At 41.6% G+C, this 22020-nt stretch overlaps 3 protein-coding genes across 6 annotated transcripts in view; all 3 read right to left on the reverse strand.

The window, feature by feature from the left end:
• The window catches only part of LOC110521446 (RNA polymerase II elongation factor ELL), a 42470-nt gene extending 39271 nt beyond the window's left edge, over positions 1 to 3199 (reverse strand). The window contains exon 1 of one of the 2 annotated variants that reach the window (XM_021598990.2): positions 3000 to 3199. In XM_021598990.2, the coding sequence (XP_021454665.1) occupies positions 3000 to 3134 (135 nt within the window). In that variant the 5' untranslated portion in view covers positions 3135 to 3199. The remainder of the gene's footprint in view (positions 1 to 2999) is intronic. The other variant, XM_036969273.1, reaches the window with a different exon arrangement.
• Positions 3200 to 3963: 764 nt separating this feature from the next.
• On the reverse strand, positions 3964 to 12911 carry LOC110521447 (peptidyl-prolyl cis-trans isomerase FKBP8). The gene is made up of 9 exons (XM_021598991.2): positions 12764 to 12911; positions 10410 to 10665; positions 10154 to 10323; positions 9857 to 9945; positions 8847 to 9067; positions 8587 to 8759; positions 8419 to 8496; positions 5153 to 5293; positions 3964 to 5000 (listed from the first exon to the last, which is right to left on the reverse strand). Exons 2-9 carry the CDS (start codon positions 10651 to 10653, stop codon positions 4914 to 4916), a joined length of 1203 nt encoding a protein of 400 aa, XP_021454666.1. The 5' UTR covers positions 10654 to 10665; positions 12764 to 12911; the 3' UTR covers positions 3964 to 4913.
• A 4376-nt stretch (positions 12912 to 17287) lies between these two features.
• LOC110521448 (single-stranded DNA-binding protein 3) overlaps positions 17288 to 22020 on the reverse strand; it is a 126261-nt gene continuing 121528 nt past the window's right edge. For 2 of the 3 annotated variants that reach the window (XM_036969341.1, XM_036969343.1), the window contains 3 exons: positions 21802 to 21830; positions 21493 to 21594; positions 17288 to 20916 (listed from right to left, as the gene is read on the reverse strand). In XM_036969341.1, the coding sequence (XP_036825236.1) occupies positions 20755 to 20916; positions 21493 to 21594; positions 21802 to 21830 (293 nt within the window). In that variant the 3' untranslated portion in view covers positions 17288 to 20754. Of the gene's footprint in view, positions 21119 to 21492; positions 21595 to 21801; positions 21831 to 22020 lie in introns of all 3 variants that reach the window. The other variant, XM_036969342.1, reaches the window with a different exon arrangement.

The raw sequence follows: 22020 nt of genomic DNA on the forward strand, positions 1-22020 counted from the left end.
TTTTCTGAAGCAATTCTGCATTTGTTATAAACCTTGAATTAATAATTTTATGGGTGAACACCCAAATGTGTTATCGACTTCCTCCTGGTCAATACAGGGCCAGAGGCAGTACTTAACTATTTAATCTACAAAACATTTAAGTAATTCTACTGTGTGTTTGGAATAGACATAGAACTCCCCAGACAGAGGAAAAGGGACCAGTCAGACCTTGGGAAATCACTTCACAGCTGTTTATCCTGGGCACAGATATCAAAACTGGAGCACAAGGCATTGCTTGTCATCTTAAACCGCAAAGAAGGGAGGGAAGTTATGGCCTTTTTCAAGATGGCTCTTATTGTGTTTTTGTCTCTGTGGCCAGTCGACTACAGGGCTGCGGCTGAGGGACAACACCCCCTAAATGATGCAAGATTGACCTCTCACCCCTCCCAGCTTCAGCTTCCAAACCACAGTGTTCCATAAGGGGGGGGGGGGGGGTCATCAAAAGGGAATCAATGGCTCCCTCTAACAGGAAAAGAAGATGTCTAGCTAGGCCAAACTGTGACTAAGGGGTTATTCTTAAACACCAGTGAATATAGGACGAGGTATACAATGACACAGTTTAAGTGCTTACTCAGGCATGTCTGTACAGGAGGACTTGCATATCAACTGTAAAAAGGCTTAAAGTGGGATACATTTCAACACCTCAATCAGCAGATACTCCAATATGAAAATATCATACCAAGTAGTGATTGGGGGAGGAGGTCATTACTGATGTCAATCACAATACATACTAAATTGTGAGAACCACAATACTTATGGGCACCTAAGTGTAGTATTAATATCCTATTGTGAGGTCCCTGGCAATTCCCAGCCCTAGTACTAAGTATCAAATGTTTGTTACATGTGTTGAACACAACTGGTGTAGGCTTTACCGTGAAATGCTTGCTTATGACACCTTCCCAACCATGCAGAGTTAAAAAATAATAAGAGGCTGTATCTTTAACTCGTGTGCAGTAAGCACAGACACAAAAAAAAAGCCAGATTCCCACAAATTGGCAATTAGACAACAGTACAGTGGACAATGGAGCCTGGGGATGAAAGGCATAAAAAAGTGCCTCTATTCATCAACTACAAAGCTGCGTAATGTCTGCATCCTCTGAAATCAGAGCCAAGCTGGGGTAGGGAAATAAAAGAGAAAAGCTACGGTACTATCCCTCCAGCTGAACGACTGCAGCTTTCATTCAACAGAATTGGCCAGTTCTCCAATGACTAGGCATCACAAAATACATTTCTCAAGCACAAATCCCATACACAGATTCCTGTAATTTCAAACCCTTGAATGTACAATATTTGTGTATCCAACATCAACTGTAACTAACAATGTAGTCTTTAAATCAATGTTTCTTTAGCGGGCAAAAATGTGCATGAACAGCATGATTACCACATATTTGGAGCAAGATTAGCACGTGTTACAAATAAAATGTTTTAATACTAATAGGCCATATTTTTCAAAGAAAAGCACAGCAGGATACCATCTATGTTCTTATTAGCTACATCAAGGACGCTGCATTGCTATCAAGCTAGGTACATAATGTTGTTTTTTTTCTCCAAACGGTTTCAAAGCACACTGGCTATGTTGGCCACTTCCTCTTCCCTAACTTAATCAATTTAAAGACAAGAATCATAAAACTACTTGCCATACTACTGGGTGTTAGACTGTAGCTAGATGTGCATGAACACAAACCTTGTAGTTGGTTTCCTGGCCTGCCAGGCTTTCTCAGTCAAATGTATGTATGTTTTGTTTATTCCATGTGTAACTCTGTGTTGTTGTATGTGTCGAATTGCTACGCTTTATCTTGGCCAGGTCGCAGTTGCAAATGAGAACTTGTTCTCAACTAGCCTACCTGGTTAAATATATGTGAAATAAAATAAAAATAAATAGAATAAAATATAGATGGCATGGATCAATGTAGCCACCGGTGGGAACCATATATATCTAGCTAGCAATTCAAAACAACTCAAAGTCCATGACTGAATAACATCACAAGAACATTATTTACCAGCTGGCAAAAAACAAAAAAATCAGTCAGGGAAATGCTGTAAGTGGGAGGTTAAACTGACAAAAAAAAATACAGCAAGCTCGATATGGTAATTTGGGCTACTGGTGGCTAGCCTCCAAGATGTCTCACTTTTCACGACTGCCAGAAGTAATATAAGCAAAGCAACATAACGCAAGGGTTTTATTGCACTTCACTTGTTGACTGCAATTCATACATGGCTGGTTTGCTAGATAACGTTGAACAAACGACATTGCTCGCCTGAGTTTAGCGTCAGCTCAGCAAACTTACCTAGCCTCACGTTTGCTACTAAACTTGGCCAAATGTCATCGATCGCTGTTCAACATCACTACATGGATAATTATGCGTTTTAGCTAGTTGGTTGTGATACGCCCCTAGCTTCATTACTGACCCTAAATCAAAGGTTTAACATCAAAGCTAGCCAACTTAACTAATTGGCTGGTAAGCGAACGTTACAGTACCATAGTTTGCAACGTTATGTAAATGTTTGCTAGTTGGCGAATCAAGTTGACCGTTTTGATCGTTCCAATTAGTGGTGGTAATGAAAAAACTAGACATAACTAGCTAACAACCTGAATCCTTGCGGAATTCTTACTTTGCCTGCCAACATAGCTAGCGCACTTGTTACGTTAGCTAGCAAATCTTTAAAGGCTGATTGGCTTGAGTTTTATATTGAAAACACACACACTGGAAGCTACCAGCCTCGTTTAACACTGGGTTCATTTAAAAGGGTAGCTGAACGGTAATCCTAAAATGACTCGTTTGTGTGTAGTAATAAACATGCATCTAACTCGTGTAGCTAGCTAAATAAATAAGTAACGATGGCTAATGAAGCTTGCTGGCATGGCAGCGAAGTAGCCAGTTGCTAACCAGCTAGCTATGTCAGCCAACGAGCAAAATATACCTAATATGTAGTTACATTTACTTGAGTTGTTCAATTACCTTGCTACTCTGGTAACCTTCAAATGCCCTCAAGGCGCTGTCAGTGAGTTTTACGTGAAAGACGGAGACATTACTGCCATTGCTCACTCGTCCACAGGACAGTCCGTAGCACTGCTCCTCCTTCAACGCCGCCATCTTGCTACCATTGCCTCCACGCTCGCGCACGAGCAGCACTCTGTCGTAAACGCAGAAAAACTCCCACAGCTTTCTAATGAATATACATGTTACGTACACGGCGTGATGAAGTCATAAGTTAATAATACATTGAAACATGCTACATAATATAAACATAACATTTATGCGCGACAAATAAGTTCAATTTTATCGGGAGGATTTATCATAAACTGTTTCTTTACTTCAATAAAATGAAGCACTGAGGAGAAAATATGAATCATTAAAACATGAGACATGTCTGACCACTGGTTACCAATGGAAAGCATATCAGAGATGTGCGTAGGAAGGAAGAAGGAAACATTAGGTCACTGGACTACGTCAACGTCTCATTGAATCCATGAGTTGGGAATGTCCAGTCTAACACATTGGTACCAAAGAAATGGAACATGAGAGGAAACACTAAGTAAATGACTATCGGTCTTCAGACAGATACAGTTAGTTGAAAGGAGAGGAGTGTCAAACAATACAAAATAAATAAAATCAAGGACACAAAAAACATCACAGTCTAGTGGTCTCTACCTTCTATAGTGCTGTCAATCCATTTACTAGGAGAGTAACAGTGGCGAGCTTTCAAATTGGCCCAATTGTGTAGGCATGGAGTCTATGCACTGTAATAACAGAGGTGATGAAGTACTCCCAACCTGTCAAAGATAGCTTGACAGTTGTATGGATGACAAGACAACTTCAAGATTACAGTATTATCAACCTTCCGGAATCTAATGAAACAGCATCGATATCCATGCTTATAAACCTAGGGTTGTTGCAATAAAGGTTACTTGGCTCATAGTAAAAGAGTTGACAAACTTTTATTGAAATAAATACAAAAGCAACAAGTGCGAGAATGTGAGAAACTCAAAAGCAACAAATATCTGCAACATTTAACTCTTTTTACATATGGTCTATTGTAGAGAAAAAAACAATTTCTCATGTGACAACAAAATGATAGAAAAATACACCTCAAAATAGAAACATTTCACATTTAAGTTGTCAAAAACAAAAACTACAAAACAAGCAAAGTGACCAAACCTAAAATTGGTATTAGAATGTACACCCTTCAAAGTTTGGTCTCAGAATCATCAAAAGTGAGGTACACTCCATTTACTTTATAAATAACAAATTATATATTAAAGCATGGGTTTTAAAGGAATGTGACAGTTTTCATTGACCAAGACTGTCTGAGTGTGGATCACAGGGCCAGATAATACACCACCTAGATTAATCCCATACCCCCCCAACATTGGCACCATCCCAATAACAAACAAGAGCAGAATACCTTTAACATTTTTTTTTTTTTACAGAATTGTACACTTAAAAAAATAAATTAACACACATGACCACATCAGCTAATTTTAGATAATTGACAGATCATTCCTAGAATTATAATTTCAGAGTGCTCAATCAATTCATTTTTAGAATCACTACCAGAGGAGCTCAATTCATTGGCAGCAATTAACAATTAGTGTCTGTCAAATGGACATACATACATTTGAAAATCTAGAACTTTTCATATACAAATATTGATTGTATGGTATTTGTCACATATAATTATCATTCTCCCAAGGAGTAACAGAATAGTGTGACAAACCTATGGACAGCCACACTAAAGAGGTGACATAAGACCCATTTATCCCCTTTTTTTTTGTTTGTTTAGTTCCAAAAGGCACTGCCAGATGTCCAGTTGCTTTTTGTGGGTCCCACTTTGCATGGAGCAGGCAATCACCAGAAAAGTATTTCTCTCATCTAATTTCTGGCAGCTATGACAACTGACAAGGCGACACCTCCAATGGCTACTGCAGTGGCACCGAAGAGCCATTTCCAGCTGACAACCTGTGGACAATATACAAGAAATGTAAGGCTTTCTGTTGACACCTGGAATAAATCAATTTCTGATCCCCAGCTGATTTTACATCAACTAGTGTTAATTCCAGCATCAGTTTGTTGACATGAGCAGGTGAAGCATCTTGAGAGGATGGTCTCACCCATGAAGACCTGGCCTGGTGTTTCTGCATGCCGCTGCTGCCGCTGGCTGGGTTGCCTAGCATCTTCTTGTACATGGCCTGCTCTGCGCCTTTCTGCTCCGAGTGCTTCTTCACCAGCTTGGAGAGTTCTGCATGGATGGTCTACCCCAGGAGACAGAAAGTGTGAGAATAATCTGAGGCGTACTACTCCCCACTCACGTGTATATCATACACATTCACTCATAACACTTTCCCAATGGCTTGTGCACCATAATCGTCAGGTGTTCTGGTAACTGCAGATGGCTTGATTATTGGCCCTTGATGCTACTGTGAATTTAATTTGCTTGCTAATAAAAAAAACATGACTTTATATCAAGTCTCTGACTCATTCCTCTGAAGGGTTGGTAAGTTGGCAATTTAGGACATTTTCACAGCATTGGTCAAAATGTCTTATACAGCCTCTGAGGAGCCACTTACTGGCACTGTGTTGTGGACAGAGGACGGTAGAGACTTTGGGTAAGTGGCTGCTCTTAGTCTCCTCTCCCACTGCTGCTAAGACTAAATGGGTGCTTGACAGTATTACATTTCTACAGGACACCATTGGCTTCTCCATGTTGCAATACTTCTGATCATGTACAGTCGTAGCCAAATGTTTTGAGAATGACACAAATTTTCACAAAGTCTGCTGCCTCAGTGTCTTTAGATATTTGTCAGATGTTACTATAGAATACTGAAGTATAAATACAAGCATTTCATAAGTGTCAAAGACTCTTATTGACAATTACATGAAGTTGATGCAAAGAGTCAATATTTGCAGTGTTGACCCTTCTTTTTCAAGACCTCTGCAATCCGCCCTGGCATGCTGTCAATTAACTTCTGGGCCACATTCCTGACTGATGGCAGCCCATTCTTGCATAATCAATGCTTGGAGTTTGTCAGAATGTGTTTGTTTTTTTGTTTGTCCACCCGCCTCTTGAGGATTGACCACACGTTCTCAATGGGATTAAGGTCTGGGGAGTTTCCAGGCCATGGATCCAAAATATTGATGTTTTGTTCCCCGAGTCAATTCTGACAAACTTATGGCAAGGTGCTCCATCATGCTGAAAAAGGCATTGTTCGTCACCAAACTGTTCCTGGATGGTTGGGAGAAGTTGCTCTCGGAGGATGTGTTGGTACCATTCTTTATTCATGGCTGTGTTCAAAGGCAAAATTGTGAGTGAGCCCAATCCCTTGGCTGAGAAGCAACCCCACACATGAATGGTCTCAGGATGCTTTTCTGTTGGCAGCGCTCACCTTGTCTTCTCCGGACAAGCTTTTATCCGGATGCCCCAAACAATCGGAAAGGGGATTCAGAGAAAATTACTTTACCCCAGTCCTCAGCAGTCCAATCTCCGTATCTTTTGCAGAATATCAGTCTGTCCCTGATGTTTTTCCTGGAGAGAAGTGGCTTTTTTGCTGCCCTTCTTGACACCAGGCCATCCTCCAAAAGTCTTCGCCTCACTGTGCATGCAGATGCACTCACACCTGCCTGCTGCCATTCCTGAGCAAGCTCTGTACTGGTGGTGCCCCGATCCTGCAGCTGAATCAACTTTAGGAGATGGTCCTGGCGCTTGCTGGACTTTCTTGGGCGCCCTGAAGCCTTCTTCACAACAACCGCTCTCCTTGAAGTTCTTGATGATCCAATAAATGGTTGATTTAGGTGCAACCTTACTGGCAGCAATATCCTTGCCTGTGAAGCCCTTTTTGTGCAAAGCAATGATGACGGCACGTTTCCTTGCAGGAAACCATGGTTGACAGAGGAACAATGATTCCAAGCACAACCCTCCTTTTGAAGCTTCCAGTCTGTCATGCTGATTGAGTTCAAAAAAACAGAGTGATCTCCAGCCTTGTCCTCGTCAACACTCACACCTGTGTTAATTAGAGAGTCACTGACATGATGTCAGCTGGTCTTTTTGAGGCAGGGCTGAAATGCAGTGGAAATGTTTTTTGGGATTCAGGTAATTTGCATGGCAAAGAGGGACTTTGCAATTCATCTGATCACTCTTCATAACATTCTGGAGTATATGCAAATTGCCATCATACAAACTGAGTCAGACTTTGGTGAAAATGTATATTTGTGTCATTCTCAAATTTGGCCACGACTGTACACACCAGTAATGTTTGAAGACAGAAATGACATAACTGCTGCCGTTCTTGTCATCTTTCCCCATTTCACAAAAAAAGTTATTTGAGAAGATAAAAGCTAATTGCGTTTACTTTAATGCATGTATTCGGACAAGAAAACCATAACATCCATAAAAAAATAAGTAGGGAGTGGACCAACATTTTTTCATCTAAATCTGCAAGCTTTTAATCTAGACCCTTGAAATTATATCTGTAATGGTTTATTGCTCCTAATCTTAAAACACTTCAGTGAAAACATCACCACAAACATGCCCGGGTAGCTACACGTTAGAGAGTATACAACCAACTCGTCAGTGGTGCACTCTGCATCCCAGTTCAGATGGCAAGAGCATGCCTAGTGCTAATGGAAGATTTAAAAATAATAATAATAATAATAAGTTTAACTAGGCAAGTCAGTTAAGAACAAATTCTTATTTACAATGATGGCCTACATCAGCCAAACCCGAACAACGCTGGGCCAATTGAGCGCCCCCCTATGGGACTCCCAATCACAGCCGGTTGTGATACAGCCTGGTTTTGAACCAGGGTGTCTGTAGTGACGCCTCAAGCGCTGAGATGCAGTGCTTTAGACCGCTGTGCCAAATCGGGAGCCCCAAGAACCACTGAAAAACCTTAACCACCCACAAAACACACTTGTGCACTACATTAGAGCCCGAGAAACAAAACACACTGTATGGGACATTTATAAAAGACATTCAGCGAAAGCACGATTTCACAGGTTGGTGTGCAGGACTGAAAAAAAAAAGGACAGTCGGCAGGAGTGGGGAGGGTTGGACATGAGTGGTAAGTATTAACATGCAGCTGGTCCAAGAAGACCACACTCTGTAGTGCGCTCTGTCAGATTGCCCCGTTCACTGAGCCTCATGTCTAAGCAATGCCTTATCACCTGGGAACAGAGGAACCAGCCTATTTACAGAGACAACAACAAACTCAGATCACCAAAATGAGTATGCAGTCCACCTGGTTTCCCTTGTCATCAATATTAGAGAATGTGGTACCACCTGGTGGATGTAAGTGAAAACTGCAACAAATTGTGGTCCTGAGAATTTGTTTACGTTCTCCAGCTTTCTAAATAATGTTTTTGTGAAGGTGGAGTGCAATACCTTGTTACTTGGTTCCAACTTCAGGGCCCTCTTCAAAATCTTTATAGCTTCAGCATATTCCCCTTGCAAGGCCAATACCTAGAGACACAGATGTAGTCCATGGTGATACTTTCAGAGACGGACAGTCATATTCACAATTACACAACTGGTCAGTTGTGTGAGACCTACCTTGCCTTTGCGGAATAGGGCTTTTATGTTGTCTGGCTGGTGGGCCAGTACTGAAACGCAGGACCGTAGTGCCGCTTCATAGTGATCCAACTTGAGCTGGGCAGCTGCCATGTTGTTTAGACACTTCACCTTCACGTCCATCAGCTCCTCCTCTTCCTCCGGGCTAATGTCCACTGAAACAGACACACAGCAACAGTAAGTTACAGGGAGCCCAGCCCCATCCAAAAACAGTTATTTTGCAAAAAACACATCTCTGTCACCTTTAGAGCTGGACTCCGTGACCTGCAGGGCGATGCCATAAGAGTTAACAGCGAAGGCATAGTCCGCTCTCTGGTAGTAGACATTTCCCCTCTCCCTCTTCTGCCCAGCCAGGGCGATCCTCTCCTGGGGGGACAGGAGCTCAAGGTCGGGGGCCTCAGTGGCATCAAGCAGCTGGACCTCCAGGGCCAACGCCGCATTGGGAGGCACATCAGGGGCAAGACTGCCAGCGGTGAAGGCCAGGGCACGGAATCAGAGAGCAAAGTCAGGACGTGTACTATAAGCACTGAGCTCTAGAGATTTTTACATTTATTTTACCAGGTAAGTTGACTGAGAACAGATTATAATTTACAGCAACGACCTGGGGAATAGTTACAGGGGCGAGGAGGGGGGGGGGATGAATGAGCCAATTGGAAGCTGCGGATGATTATGGGAACAGTGATGGTATGAGGACCAGATTGGGAATTTAGCCAGGACACCAGGGTTAACACCCCTACTCTTACGATAAGTGCCATGGAATCTTTAGTGTCCACAGAGATTCAGGACACCCGTTTAACATCCCACCCGAAAGACGGCACCCTACACAGGGCAATTTCCCCAATCACTGCCCTGGGGCATTGGGATATTTTTTAGACCAGAGGAAAGGGTGCCTCCTACTGGCCCTCTAACACCACTTCCAGCAGCATCTGGTCTCCCATCCAGGACCAACCCGCTGAGCTTCAGAAGCAAGCCAGCAGTGGGATGCAGGGTGGTATGCACCATTTCACTCACTGCTCTTTCTGAGAAAGAAAGAGGGCTGAGGTGTTTAGCTTTGCTCCCATTAAAAGGTGCAGCTACAAAGAACCATATCAGGCACAAGTTCATGATATCTACTACGACTTCATGAAGCATAGGGAGAATTTCAGAGTTATCTTTATAGGAAATTACAATCTCAGAATAGATTACTTGTTTGGGTAACAAGACATGCCAGTGAAACCACAAAGAACCAGCAAGATTAAGAAATCCTCCATACCTCCCCAAGGCACCATATGCATATTTAGCATTGGCTTGGACAAGGGCCTTCTCCCTCATTTCCATGAGCTGCACTGTGAGATCCAGAGCCTACAAGAGCACAATAGACTTAAAGCACTTCTCACCATCTTGGTTTGGATGCATTGCTAGTGAATATAAACTCGACACTGAACTTGAAATACAATTCCATCCATTTACACTTCTGAGATCGACTAACATCATCACTACCTTGTATGCAATCAGATCGGATTTGCCTTCACATAAAATACTGAGTATTTTAAGTGAATACTGAATGTACCTGGATGACATCACCATCTCCCAGAGTGAAAGAGAGCTCAGGTTGCTCTTCTATAAGAGTCCCATCAGCCAGTGAAGTCTTCAGGTGAATCATGACATTCTGGCCTTTTGTGGGCCTGCTGTCTGGCCCATTCCCTACCTGTAGGACTTTCTTCTTTAGCTGGCCATTACCTGCAAATAGATATGTGAGAATATGACGGTCACCCAGTGATGTTCCTTTCTCTTTGACCTAAAAATAGAAAAGGTAATTTTGTTACCTAGCATATCCATCCATTCATCTAGTGGAGCTGAAGTGCCAGTGTTTTGATCCTCTGCAGGCTCCTCTGTTTTAGTCTTCTTCCCACCCCCAGCATCTTCCAAAGGAGGAGGGTTGTCATCAATGTCATCATCCAGCATCTCAAAGTCTTCCCCACTGTCCAGCAGCGAGGCTTTCCCTGACTTCTTCCCTAAGAGAACCATCTCCGGGTTATCCCCTGCACCCTTCACCTCTTTGTCAGTCATCTGTTGAAATGCCTTCAATGCGATTTAGAAATACAGATGAGAATAAACAGGGGTAATTTGGTTAGCAGCATCAATTGTGCTGCCAATTAAGGGGTGTTATTGGCTATACACACACTCTCTGGCATCATACCATGCAGCTTGTTTGGAAAGAATGGGTTGCTGTGGTTTGGCCAGAATCATCCATGATTCTGGGTCTGGTAACGTTAGCTAGATACCACAACAGTGAAGACGCATGGCGTTCATGGCGCATTGACGTTCACTCCCACTGCACTAAAAACTGCTATGGTGAAACGCCTTCTGAAGAAAAGTAATCTAGATTCTTCAGCCAATCGCCAACCTTCTATTCTTAAGCAAAAGTCTGGAGAAATTTGGTGTTTAAACAGCTAAAACGAATTAACTGCCAACTGTATTTTTGAAAAATTCAAATCTGTTTTTTGTGCCCACCACAGCACAGAGACACCTTTGGTTAAAGTGGTAAATGATCTTAGAGCCAACAGACGAAAACAGCTCTCTGTCCTTGGATTTAAGTGATGCATTCTACACTGACCATGATGTCCTTCTGGACAGACTGGAGATGTGGGTTGGCCTCTCTGAGACAGTTCTAAATTGGTTTAGGTCTTATTTAACCGGTAGAGTGTGTTGTCACCCTTGGTGAACATAACTCAAGAAAATACATTTCACGTGGCTTTCCACAAAGTTCGATTTTGGGTCCGGTACGGTTCAGATATATATATATATATATTACCCCCTTGGCAGCATTATCAGAAAGCACAGCATTCATTTTCAATGCTACGCAGATGATAACATTTTTATTTCTGTGTCACCAGAGGATTTCAGCTCCACGGATAAATTATTAGTGATTTAAATAATTGGCTGGCTCACTTCCTCCAGCTAAATCAAGACAAACTCGAGGCACTTATTGTTGGAGCCAAAGCAGAGAGAGAATCTAGCCACACATTTTAATTAATGGGCAATAAAGATTAAACACCAGGTAAAGAAAACCTTGGTGTTATTTTAGATTCTGAACTCAATTTCGAATCACAGGTTAGGAATGTGAAGAAAATAGCTTTTTACTACATGAGGTACATTGCCAAGATGCAGCCGTTTCTCTTTTAGGGTGTTACAGAGAGACTCATCCATGCTTTTATTACAAGCAGGCTTGACTACTGTAATGCTCTCGTCTGGTCTGCCCAAGAAAGCCATTGGTCAACTGCAAAACATACAGAATGCTGCAACATGGGAACTGACCAAGACCAGATGGAGAGCACACACACTACACCAGTTAAGGTCTCTGCACTGGCTGCCTGTGAGCTTTAGAAATACTTTAAAGATTATTCTATTGGTTTTAAATCAATCCACAACTGTGCACCCAAATACAAGTTAGACATGATTTTAAGTTATGTACCCAGTTGGTCCCTCAGGTCCTCTGGCACTGGCCTTCTAACTATCACAAGCCTAGGACCAAGAGGCATGGAGAGGCAGCCTTTAGTTACTATGCCCTCAGCCTCTTGAACAGCCTGCCAGAGAACATGAGGGGGGGCAAAACTGTGGACATATTTAAGTGATCTTAAAACATATTTTTAGCTTTGCTTTTCATAAGGGTGCTTTTTAGTTGTTCAGTTTGTTTTATCTTATGTCTGTAGTGTAGTAAATATTTCAGCTTTTATTTTCATGTTTTTAAATAATCGTTTTCCTGTAAAGCACAATGCGTTGCAATCCATGTCTGAAATGCGATGTATAAATAAAGCATGATTTGATTTAGAGAAACGTCAGAAAACAGACAGATAGCTAGCTAGGTAATTAGTGCGTTAGCTAGCAAGCAATGTAGCTAACTAGGACTGTGCATTAGCTATTGGTAACTACTATCGCTTGCCAGCCATATTACTTAGCTAACTGTTCACATTTTTAAAATAATTTTGGTGATAAGAATGTACAGGATTTCAGTGGATGTTTCGAGAACTTTGAGAAGTTTCTTGTTGAGAGACTACTTTAGCTACAGTATTTAGCTACCCGGTTTCGTTATCTTATACAAATTGACTTAACTGTAGCTTCGTTAAAATGAACATGAAGAACAAAATGACAACAAGGAATCAATTAAATTACAAGTTACCTTAAAATATTATATGCTTGGTAAATAGACTGAACACTTGATCGAAGAAGAGTTTGTGATGATAGCTTCGCTTGATCCTTCAGTAAATTCAGCAGGCTCTTCCTGTTCACCTTGGGCCTGACATCTTTCCTGTATTTCTATTGGCTTATAATATTTAATCAATCACACGATTGGTAGATCCCAATGACAGTCAAACAAATGACCTGACTGTTCAAACCAATAATGTATACACACCCTGGATTGCTAAAGATATGTATTGGCCCTTGAGAGTGTTTGAAGCAGATAGTATGCCATATTGGCACTCCTCAGTAAGAATAGTCCTCCATTGGAATGAATGGAATTCTGCAGTATTTCAATTAAATGTTTCAAGGACTAAAATACATGTATTTAAGCATTTTTGTTGTTATAGTGGGGACATTACATTAGTCATCTCCAAAAAAGTATACTTTAAAGAAATTGTTTTATATATACTTTTTAAATGTTTATGTTAAACTCACATAATTTAAAATAATAATTGTGGCAAAAACGAATGTCGACATTAATAGACATATTTCTATGGCTTCCAAAATATTTTTACGTCGTGACGGAGTGATAAAGATGGAAGCACAGTGACTTCAACACAGCGCCCCCTATAGTCATCTAGTGTATATATAAATCGTTGGTTCAAACGTGCAGTTGAAGTTAGAAGTTTACATACACTGAGGTTGTAGTCATTAAAACTCATTTTCAAACCACTCCACAAATTTCTTGTGAACAAACTATAGTTTTGTGAAGTCAGTTAGGACATCTACTTTGTGCATGACAAGTAATTTTTCCAACAATTGTTTACAGACAGATTATTTCACTTATAGTTCACTGTATTACAATTCAAGTTGGTCAGAAGTTTACATACACTGACTGTACCTTAAAACAGCTTGGAATATTCCAGAAAATGAGTCAATTGGAGGTGTACCTGTGGATGTATTTCAAGGCCTACCTTCAAACTCCGTGCCTCTTTGCTTGACATCATGGGAAAATCAAAAGAAATCAGCCAAGACCTCAGATTTTTGTAGACCTCCACAAGTTTGGTTCATCCTTGGGAGCAATTTCCAAACACCTGAAGGTACCAAGTTCACCTGTACAAACAATAGTACGCAAGTATAAACACCATGGGACCACGCAGCTGTCATAATGCTAAGGAAGGAGAAGTGTTCTGTCTCCTAGAGATGAACGGAGTTTGGTGCGAAAAGTGCAAATCAATCCCAGAACAACAGCAAAGGACCTTGTGAAGATGCTGGAGGAAACCGGTACAAAAGTTTCTAGATCCACAGTAAAAAGAGTCCTACAGTGCCTTGCGAAAGTATTCGGCCCCCTTGAACTTTGCGACCTTTTGCCACATTTCAGGCTTCAAACATAAAGATATAAAACTGTATTTTTTTGTGAAGAATCAACAACAAGTGGGACACAATCATGAAGTGGAACGACATTTATTGGATATTTCAAACTTTTTTAACAAATCAAAAACTGAAAAATTGGTCCACGTATTCTAAGTCAGAGCTGTCCAGAGTAGTGATGCGGGATGGGCGAGCAGGTGCGGGCAGCGATCAATTGAAAAGCATGCATTTAGTTTTACTTGCGTTTAAGAGCAGTTGGAGGCCACGGAAGGAGAGTTGTATGGCATTGAAGCTCATCTGGAGGTTAGTTAACACAGTGTCCAAGGAGGGGCCAGAAGTATACAGAATGGTGTCGTCTGCGTAGAGGTGGATCAGGGAATCACCAGCAGCAAGAGCAACATCATTGATGTATACAGAAAAGAGAGTCGGTCCGAGAATTGAACCCTGTGGCACACCCATAGAGACTGTCAGAGGTCCAGACAACAGGCCCTCCGATTTGACACACTGAACTCTATCAGAGAAGTAGTTGGTAAACCAGGCGAGGCAATCATTTGAGAAACCAAGGCTGTCGAGTCTGCCAATAAGAATTTTGTGATTGACAGAGTCGAAAGCCTTGGCCAGGTCGATGAATACGGCTGCACAGTAATGTCTCTTATCAATGGCGGTTATGATGTCGTTTAGAACCTTGAGTGTGGCTGAGGTGCACCCATGACCAGCTCTGAAACCAGATTGCATAGCGGAGAAGGTATGGTGGGAACCGAAATGGTCAGTAATCTGTTTGTTAACTTGGCTTTTGAAGACCTTAGAAAGACAGGGTAGGATAGATATAGGTCTGTAGCAGTTTGGGTCTAGAGTGTCATCCCCTTTGAAGAGGGGGATGACCGCGGCAGACTCGACAGCCTTGGTTTCTTTGGGAATCTCACACGATACGAAAGAGAGGTTGAACAGGCTAGTAAAAGGGGTTGCAACAATTTCGGCAGATAATTTTAGAAAGAGAGGGCCCAGATTGTCTAGCCCGGCTGATTTGTAGGGGTCCAGATTTTGCAGCTCTTTCAGAACATAGGCTATCTGGATTTGGGTAAAGGAGAAATGGTGGGGGCTTTGGCGGGTTGCTGTGGAGGGTGCTGGGCAGTTGACCGAGGTAGGGGTAACCATGTGGAAAGCATGGCCAGCCGTAGAGAAATGCTTATTGAAATTCTCAATTATAGTGGATTTATTGGTGGTGACAATGTTTCCTAGCCTCAGAGCAGGTTGCAGCTGGGAGGAGGTGCTCTTATTCTCCATGGACTTTACAGTGTCCCATAACTTTTTAGAGTTAGTACTACAGGATGCAAATTTCTGTTTGAAAAAGCTTGCCTTAGCTTTTCTAACTGCCTGTGTATATTTGTTCCTAACTTCCATGAAAAGTTGCATATCACAGGGGCTATTCGATGCTAATGCAGAACGCCACAGGATGTTTTTGTGCTGGTCAAGGACAGACAGGTCTGGCGTGAACCGAGGACTATATCTATTCCTAGTTCTACATTTTTTGAGTGGGGCATGCTTATTTAAGATGGTGAGGAAGGCATCATCTACTGACGGGATGAGGTCAATGTCATTCCAGGATACCCCGGCCAGGTCGAATAGAAAGGCCTGCTCGCAGAAGTGTTTCAGGGAGCGTTTGACAGTGATGAGTGGAGGTCGTTTGACCGCTGACCCATTACGGATGCAGGCAATGAGGCAGTGATCGCTGAGATCTTGATTGAAAACAGCAGAGGTGTATTTGGAGGGCAAATTAGTTAGGATGACATCTATGAGGGTGCCCGTGTTTACTGATTTGGGGTTGTACCTGGTAGGTTCATTGATAATTTGTGTGAGATTGAGGGCATCAAGCTTAGTTTGTAGGATGGCCGGGGTGTTAAGCATTTCCCAGTTTAGGTCACCTAGTAGCACGAGCTCAGAATATAGATGGGGGGCAATCAGTTCACATATAGTATTGAGGGCACAGCTGGGGGCAGAGGGAGGTCTATAGCAAGCGGCAACAGTGAGAGACTTGTTCCTGGAAAGGTGAATTTTTAGAAGTAGAAGCTCAAATTGTTTGGGTACAGATCTGGATAGTAAGACAGAACTCTGCAGGCTATCTTTGCAGTAGATTGCAACACTGCCCCCTTTGGCAGTTTTATCTTGGCGGAAAACGTTTTAGTTAGCAATGGAGATTTCAGGGTTTTTGGTGGTTTTCCTAAGCCAGGATTCAGACACGGCTAAGACATCTGGGTTGGCAGAGTGTGCTAAAGCAGTGAGTAAAACAAACTTAGGGAGTAGGCTACTAATGTTAACATGCATGAAACCAAGACTTTTACGTTTACAGAAGTCAACTAATGAGAGCACCTGGGGGGTGGGAGTGGAGCTAGGCACTGCAGGACCTGGATTAACCTCCACATCAGAAGTAGGATAAGGGTACGGCTAAAGACTATACGAACTGGCCGTCTAGCACGTTCAGAACAGAGAGTAAAAGGAGCAGGTTTCTGGGCACGATAGCATAGATCCAAGGCATAGTGTACAGACAAAGGTAAGGTAGGATGTGAGTACATTGGAGGTAAACCTAGGCATTGAGTAATGAAGAGAGAGATATAGTCTCTAGAGATGTTTAAACCAGGTGATGTCATCGCATATGTAGGAGGTGGAACAACATGTTTGGTTAAGGCATATTGAGCAGGGCTAGAGGCTCTACAGTGAAATAAGACAGTAATCACTAACCAGGACAGTAATGGACAAGGCATATTGATATTAGAGAGAGGCATGCCGTAGTCAAGTGAACATATGGGTCCAGTGAGGGGTTAGCAGGCTAACAAGCTAACAGTTAGTAGGCCGGAGCTAAACAAGCTAGCAGCTAGTAGACCAGGGCAAGCTAGCAGTTAGCAGGCCGGGTTAGCAAGCAAGCAGTTAGCATGGGCTAGACCTCAACTGTACCTGTGGTTCAAACACATCAAGTAAATTAATGCATTTATAGGGTTATCAATTGCATTCAAACATGCTCAAACCACACATTTATTTATAATTTAGTAAGTTAAGTTGTCTCACAGGCTTTGAGATAATGGAATATAAAATACTTTGGGAGATCATACTCTTTTTTTTAGCTGAAGATCAAAAGAGGTGCACAGAAGACTCAAACAATTGGGAAAAATCAAATTACATTTATTATTGATGCGGTCGTTTCTTTTGATAAGCAAATATTTTATTCTTTCAGTCTAAAGAAACTTTACAATATAAAGAAACATACAAAGGACATCTTTATTACCTACACAAGACACCTAAGTCCCTAAGACAAGATCTGAACTATCCTACCATGAAATACAAAGCAAACCCAAGAGACAGACTGCTTCATATAGAATACTGCCAAGTCGTCAGAAAGGACAATGAACGATACAGGATAATATTTTTTTCATTCCCCCTTCGACTCCCCCCCCAAATCTGTCTAATGTTACAGTATTATATATCACAATATAAGTACAGAGATGGCCAACAATTGTATTACACAGAGGACTGAGAGAGGATCAGTGAGCATCAATCTTTACAACGCTATTTCATCAGGAGTAATAGCAAGGACACAGTTTTCCCCCATAAGTTTGACTTTTATCTTTAAATTTAAAATGAGGTTCCTTTAGTATTTTTTCATTTTAAAAGTTTGTCTTAAATTGATAAAAATCCTTCATATTAAAAACTGTAATATGTGGTCGCATGTTAACGAGACGATGGCCTTTGAGTAGGCAATAACCATTCTTGGAACTAATTTGAGATTATTTCCATTGGCAACAGGGGTCAAGGACAGAGTGAGGACGCTGTAGTTGCAAGAATAAACTGTATCAATGACATCAGACATCCCCTTCACCTCTCTCTGTCCTTACAGCTAAATTAAAGGTAGATTGTTTTCACATTTCCTACATGTATACTGACCAGAAACAATAGTGTTTAGGATGCAGTTACTGCATGTTCACATGTTCAAGTAAATATACATACATATTTAATTTTTACCACAATTTTGTTTTTAGCCAACTTAAATCAAATGTCAAGCACATCGTCTCTTTATTATGAAAACATGGACAGTTCACTTAGAATTTACTTTAAGCTGTATTCATTGGTAGTGACTGACATATCAAAACATGTCAATGATATCAAAATGCATTATACAGTATTTACAAAGAGGAAATGAAAGGAAAGGAGGGCTCAAGAGTGAGGATGGGGCTGTAGGGGGCGAGGGCGGGACAGAGGGCTGTGTGCCAGTCAGTCTGCTAGAGGAACACTGGAGCGAGTCATTCCTCAAGACAACCTACCCAGAAGATGGACCTGTTTAGCTCTGAATCTGTTTAGCTCCGAATCCAAGCTACTCCATACCGGATCTGCCAACACTATAGCAAGGTCACTGGCAAAAGACCAATCACAGACAGAGGCCAGAATGATTTTAAATAAGAACAAAAATATGTAACTTGTTGATAAATTACTTTTTTTCAAAAAAGCACAACACGTCTCCCTCCGCAAGAGAGTCGAACCCCTTGGATTAATAACCATTTCATATGAAAGTTTGAGGAACAGCCTTAGGCAAAGTCTTTCCTTAGGTGTGCAGATTCTATGGGCTGTAAAAAAATAATCATCTTAAATACACTTAATAGAAATTCAAACAATATCAAACAAATAAACTAGAATAAAAGAAATAGTTTGACTCACAATTCAGTCCAACCAGGTAGAATTGTCTCATTTCTCAAAGTATGTATTTGAGGTGAGCAGGTGGACTTAAAGGCAGTCTATGCTCTGTAGAACACTCCTTATTTGTAGCGGGAGAGTGAAGCCCCACCGTGTAGTCACTCCAGTAATTTCACACTCCCATCACCAGTGGTGTTACACCCCCCCCAAACACAGGATCTAACAGCCCATGGATAGGCCTAGACCCACAGAGGGAACTGGTGGATGGGAGCTCTGTGGTGTTAAGGCGTCAGCATGCTTCAGTTCGGCTGGCACCTAGTGGAACTCGGCTAGCCGAACCGAACGAGTGTGATCTCATACTCTATTACAAAAATACCTTTGCGGCAATAGTAAGGTTTGTCCATTTTGAGACGCTGTAGCCAGTATACACTTCCTCAAAATAGTAAGAATTCATCTTAGATAACTCAAGAAATCTGTCAATAAGTTTTATGTTTTTGCCGAGGAGATCTTAGTCGTGCAACTTTACATCTAACAAAGATGTTTGGTGCACTATTTCTCAATTTTTTTTATTTTTACAAAATGTCATAATATATGCACAAACTCAATCGAACGGTTTCAGATGGGAAGCATGCGGACACCTTTTGCCCCTCGCTAAACTATGGTTGCATGTGAGAGGGGTCAGACACCAGATCATAAGGATCTGTGAGGTCAACCCTAACTGGAAGGAAGCAGCTAGAGGTTTGTACACCAAAGACAACATGGAAACCAGTAGCAAGGGGCCTGTATCACGGGATCAGATCAGTAAAATAACATTGAGCCTTGAGTTTGTATGCAGGGTAACAGTGAAATCAATGCAGGAGAAGGAACCACTTTCAGGATTCTCAAGTTGTATATCAAAACAACAAATAAACAAGCACAATACAAGCTCAATATGTTGTATTTACAGGCAAGAACAAAGCCATAGAAGAGCATAGAGGGTCTAAAAACCCTTTCTCTTTACTGAATAGGAAGGACACTGGTCGCAAGACAGAAACATTATTGTTCCAAACCACCTGAACTGAAAGTAGAATTAGGAGCAACTGTCCAACTTACATTCGATCAGTCCCTCCTTGCACAGTAACAAGCCTGTAGAAATACATATATTATGACATTACATTTTGGGAGGGGTGTGTGTGACCAGACATGTAGATTGACAGACTATTGAGTACCAAAAGATAAAGACATTTCTGAGATCGCCACCCTTTTCACATTCAGAAGTTTTGGGGAACTCCCATGCTAACATGGATGGATGGATGGATGGATGGATGGATGGATGGATGGATGGATGGGAGTTTTAGGAAGGATTATTGTTAGATAAGAGCGATTTCAAACAGCTATCCTTGTAGTCCTATAACACCCTGCTTGAGTGTTGACATTTTTTCTGACATATTTTTCTGGTAGTAAAGACACTGGCCACAAATTCTGCGAAGAACAGAAGACAGAGGTATGTGTAGGGGGTTGAAACCAATAAAACAAACAAGAAACATCCAATACCTAAAATCATGTAAACAGAAGTGTCATTGTGCATTTTTTGAGTGTGTGCTCATTCTGTTGTGTATGTTGTTGAGATACAATGTGCCATTAACAGGAAATCAAAACTACAACATTATAGCAATATCAATTATGAAAATTATAACAATAATATTATTAATAAAATACAAACATATCATGAAAACTGTTCTTGCCCTAATATATCACCAGTTCAGCTTTTCATTTCAACAAAAGGACACAGGAATTGAATGAGGGTGAGCTTTGAACCTCTCACTCAACTGCTGCATGCAAAAACAACATTTCAATAAAATAAGAATACAATTATTGAGTGGAGCCACCAGCCTTGATGCTGAAAGGCCTGTTGCTGAGGGGAGTTCCTGCAGACAGCCAGACAGACAGAGTCCCTCATTCTCACTGTCCTGGGCCTGTGAGGAAGCCAGGCAGGCAGGAAGAATCACTGAGTTGGCTCTTCCTGTGGCTCTGAGACTGTTTCCTGCCCTGAACCCCCACTTTGCAAACACTGGGATGGGTGGCCTTGATGGGAATCCTGCGATCCAGTGACATCCCAGGGGGCTGTGAAACACAGCATGCCATCCAGGGGGGAGGAGGAGGGAGAGTAGTGGGGGGGTGGGGGGGGGGAGAAGGGAGGAGAGGAGAGGGAAACGCAAGATGCAGCGGGGTGAGAGGGAAAGGGGGAGAGATAAAAAAAGAAAGAAAATAAAGAAAAATAAAATAAAAAATAAAATCACACACTCATCGTCATGTTGGGTGAATACTGCAAAGAGAGAAGAAGGGAAGGGGGGAAATAGATGAGCCAATGCTAGATTACACTGTTTATATGATGCTACAAAATTCAAGATGCAAGCAATAAGAAACTCCACTCAATGTAATTATGATTCTGTCAATGTATAAGTTTGTTATCATGCATAAGAAGTTTATATAAGACACCCAGGTAAGAATGATACATATTCTCTATGTTGACATTATAAAACAAATCTAATTTCGACAAAGTAAGGTAAAGCCTGAAGGGAAAGTGTTTAGGATAAAGGAATCAAGTCAGCAGTGAGATGAGAATTTCCTCTCAGAAGCACGCTGCCTGATGGTTGCGGGTTAGTGAAGAGAAGGACTGTAGTGCTGTAAAGTACTCACACTTTCACTTTGGAATGGGTTTAAAAAGTTCCCTGCCATCTCCCCATCATCCCGCGGAGTTCCCGGAGGGTTGTTCATGACTGCCATGTTGTTGGGAGAATTCTACACCAAGAGGGAAAGAAATCCAGATTTAGGCTTGCCATTTCTAGTGAATGGATGTTTCATTATAAAGTGCCATTATTTAATGAATGCCTGCTTTGGGTCCAAACCAAGTCATCAGTATTAGAAGTGCCTTCGATAAACTTTAGCTGATGGGTCTGCATTGAAATGAATGCAAGTTTATCTGGTGTGGAGTCTTTAAAGTCTCACCTTTGGCAACCCATCCATGTCACCAGAGCCTGAAAACAACAAGAGAGAGAGATTGACATGAGAGAAAAGCTCATCAATATAAAGCTATGATCAACTGCTCCTCTGGCCGGGGATCACAGGTCATATGCTTTAATTAAGCTATTTGTTTCAAATACAGATGAAACCCAACTTCATTGGCTTCATGTCTCACCTGCCTACAGAATCAATGTGCCCGCTTGC

The sequence above is a fragment of the Oncorhynchus mykiss genome, chromosome 30 (assembly GCF_013265735.2).
Source record: "Oncorhynchus mykiss isolate Arlee chromosome 30, USDA_OmykA_1.1, whole genome shotgun sequence".
NCBI classification, from domain to species: Eukaryota; Metazoa; Chordata; class Actinopteri; order Salmoniformes; family Salmonidae; genus Oncorhynchus; species Oncorhynchus mykiss.